Below are 2,500 nucleotides of genomic sequence, written 5' to 3' on the forward strand. Positions count from 1 at the left end.
AGAGAATTGTAGATTCAGGCCCCAGTTGTTTAAACAATGGATAGCACTATCCGCCGGATAAATCATTATCCACTGGATAACTCAATTGGTTTTGCTAGTGTTTATCCTCTGGATAGTGATTTATCCGGTGGATAGAGCGCTATCCATCGTTTGAACAACTGGGGCCAGATTTGTAAGTTCGCGATGTCGTCAAAACCTCAAATTTGGTGATTTCACGTCGTTGTTGTGCAGAATACCGGCAAGACTATGTGCTAAAATGCGTGCCGCATGTACAGCACGGTTACCTTTCCTCATTTAACCAATGATATTGTTGTTTTGTGGCGTTTACGACCGCGTCGTACATCTTGGAAGTCCCTATTTTCACTTCACGGTTATGTAGGGTACCGCAAAAATGTGTTAAAAAGCGTGCTGCACGTTCGGCACGATTTTTTTTTCCTCTTTCAACTTTGTCAGCGGAGTTGCCGAGGCCATTGTCGTTTCTATGATACAATTAAAGTCCCTGGCAAAGGGCCTCAACATTTGCTTCAACAGCTTTTCTATTTTGTTGAACGATGTTGACTGCAAGGGTGGGCAAACGGTTTCATCACGCTTTTAAATTAATTCAACATAATTTAAAAAAAGACACGCATCAAACAAGTCAACCAATCATGACGAAAAGTAAAACATGAACAGTCTCTGAACGCGGGAAAATGCATGCGATTCACAATAGCTGTCACTAGAGTTGAGCCCACGTTTCAGCGGTATTTGCTTCAGAGCACACTAAGGTCGTGTTCTATTGGGATCAACCGTTTTTAGTTGGTTGAGTTGGTTGGGTTTTTTCGTGTTCTATTGGGGAAAAAAACCGTTTTCGGTTGGTTTGGTTGATCAACTTTTTCAACCGGCATCAAACTCGGTTGAAACGGTTGAAAAAGCATTGGCAGCAACCGCTGTCGTTTACGCGGGCCATTTAAAATTGGCCGCGGGCTCCTGCCGTGTTGCTTTCAGGCCTCAACTTGTCAACGCTTAGAAGTCTGGTAATAACTATTCCCGGGAGTTACCGCGTTTCAACCGAAAACGGTTGGAAAGGTGTTCTATTGGGAAACCTCAACCGCTTCAACCGAAATCTGTTGCGGTTGAAACGGTTGATCCCAATAGAACATAGTCTCCTTCGCAGCCGTTTTTTGGATGTCACGCAACGCTCCTCCCCCCTCTTTGGTGGGAGCGTTGCGTGACATCCAAAAAACGGCTGCGAAGGAGACTAAATAGAACACGACCTAAAGCAAGGTTTTTGGGTCAACATTCGATCAGATATATAAAAAAAGAGTAAGAGATTTAGCGCGCGAAATGCGAAAAAATGATGAGTTCCTATCCAGAATTTACGTTTTTCTTGGAAGAGGAACTACAGTTGCTGCATGGAAGCTGCCCTCGTTAGTTCTTGTAGACAATTTTTTTTATGCAAGGGCCAGGTGAACAAAGTACATTTGCTGCATGGATCTTGGGAGATCTAGCCAGCAAATGACTTTAAGACTACTGGAGTTAAGAGACTTCAGGCTGTGCCTGACGAAATAGTGGTTAAAGAAAAATATACATGTCGTCACAGCCGTACAACCAGCATTGCATTATTATTTTGTTTTTAGCCTTGGTTGTTCGCACATTTGTGGTTGTTACTTCGGTTAACATAGCCTTGCATTTGATATATAGTGTCTTGCCATACTTTTCACGATAATATTAGGCCAGAAAAACCTCAATACTAGATTTAAAAAAAAAGCGAACGAAACTGTCAAAAATAAAGAAATCACTCAGTCCTTCGATAACAATTTCTTTTTTCTTTTACCCGAAAGCCTCGTTTTCGCGCCGTCTGAAACCTACACCGTTGAGACGTGGGCTCATCAGTAATAACAACTATTGGTTTTCATTTGTGTTTGATTAAAAAATTGCCCGACGAGATTTGCAAAACAGTCACAAAGCCTAGTAATTAAAAAATTAAGTAGTCACAGAATGGCCTCCGACATTTCACTATGCCATCATAGCTTTGTATTTAACCTCCTACGTTGTGAATTCTTTCAACCCAAAAGAGACTTGATCCAACGAGCTTTACAGCGTGCGTGAAGGACTTGCAGCTATACGATGAACGCCACGATCCAATAACTGTATATTACGTTGCTTTTGGAGGTAAGATAAAATCAATTTGCAAAAGAAAGGAATTTTTAGATTTAGGAAAAGACTTCAAAGCAAAATGATGTTTATCGTTACGTCGTCAGTTATTACGAATATGCCAAGTGCAGGTTTCTTGGTATCGAAACAATTAAATGGCTCTATAATTTGTTCCAATGGTTGGGAAATTTGAATACCGATAGGTGAGTATCGCCATATGAAGGAAACACCGTTTATGTTTTGAGGACGGTGGGCAATGATCAAAATAAATTCTGGCATAAGAAAACAAGAGAAATACTTGATGCAAAAGTAAGCACACAATTTCCAGCTGGGCCAGCAGAGATAAACAACGGCGAAAAGGAAAGTA

General features: G+C 41.1%; 2 protein-coding genes across 4 annotated transcripts in view; both read left to right on the forward strand.

The window, feature by feature from the left end:
* Nucleotides 1-2,500, forward strand: part of LOC138051363 (uncharacterized) — a 208,021-nt gene that overhangs the window by 1,992 nt on the left and 203,529 nt on the right. The window lies entirely within an intron of this gene.
* The window catches only part of LOC138050831 (uncharacterized), a 14,565-nt gene that overhangs the window by 922 nt on the left and 11,143 nt on the right, over nucleotides 1-2,500 (forward strand). Inside the window, exon 3 of the mRNA XM_068897107.1 lies at nucleotides 2,055-2,151. Coding sequence (XP_068753208.1) covers nucleotides 2,055-2,151 — 97 coding nt within the window. The remainder of the gene's footprint in view (nucleotides 1-2,054; nucleotides 2,152-2,500) is intronic.

The sequence above is a fragment of the Montipora capricornis genome, chromosome 6 (assembly GCF_036669925.1).
Source record: "Montipora capricornis isolate CH-2021 chromosome 6, ASM3666992v2, whole genome shotgun sequence".
In the NCBI taxonomy this organism is placed as follows: domain Eukaryota; kingdom Metazoa; phylum Cnidaria; class Anthozoa; order Scleractinia; family Acroporidae; genus Montipora; species Montipora capricornis.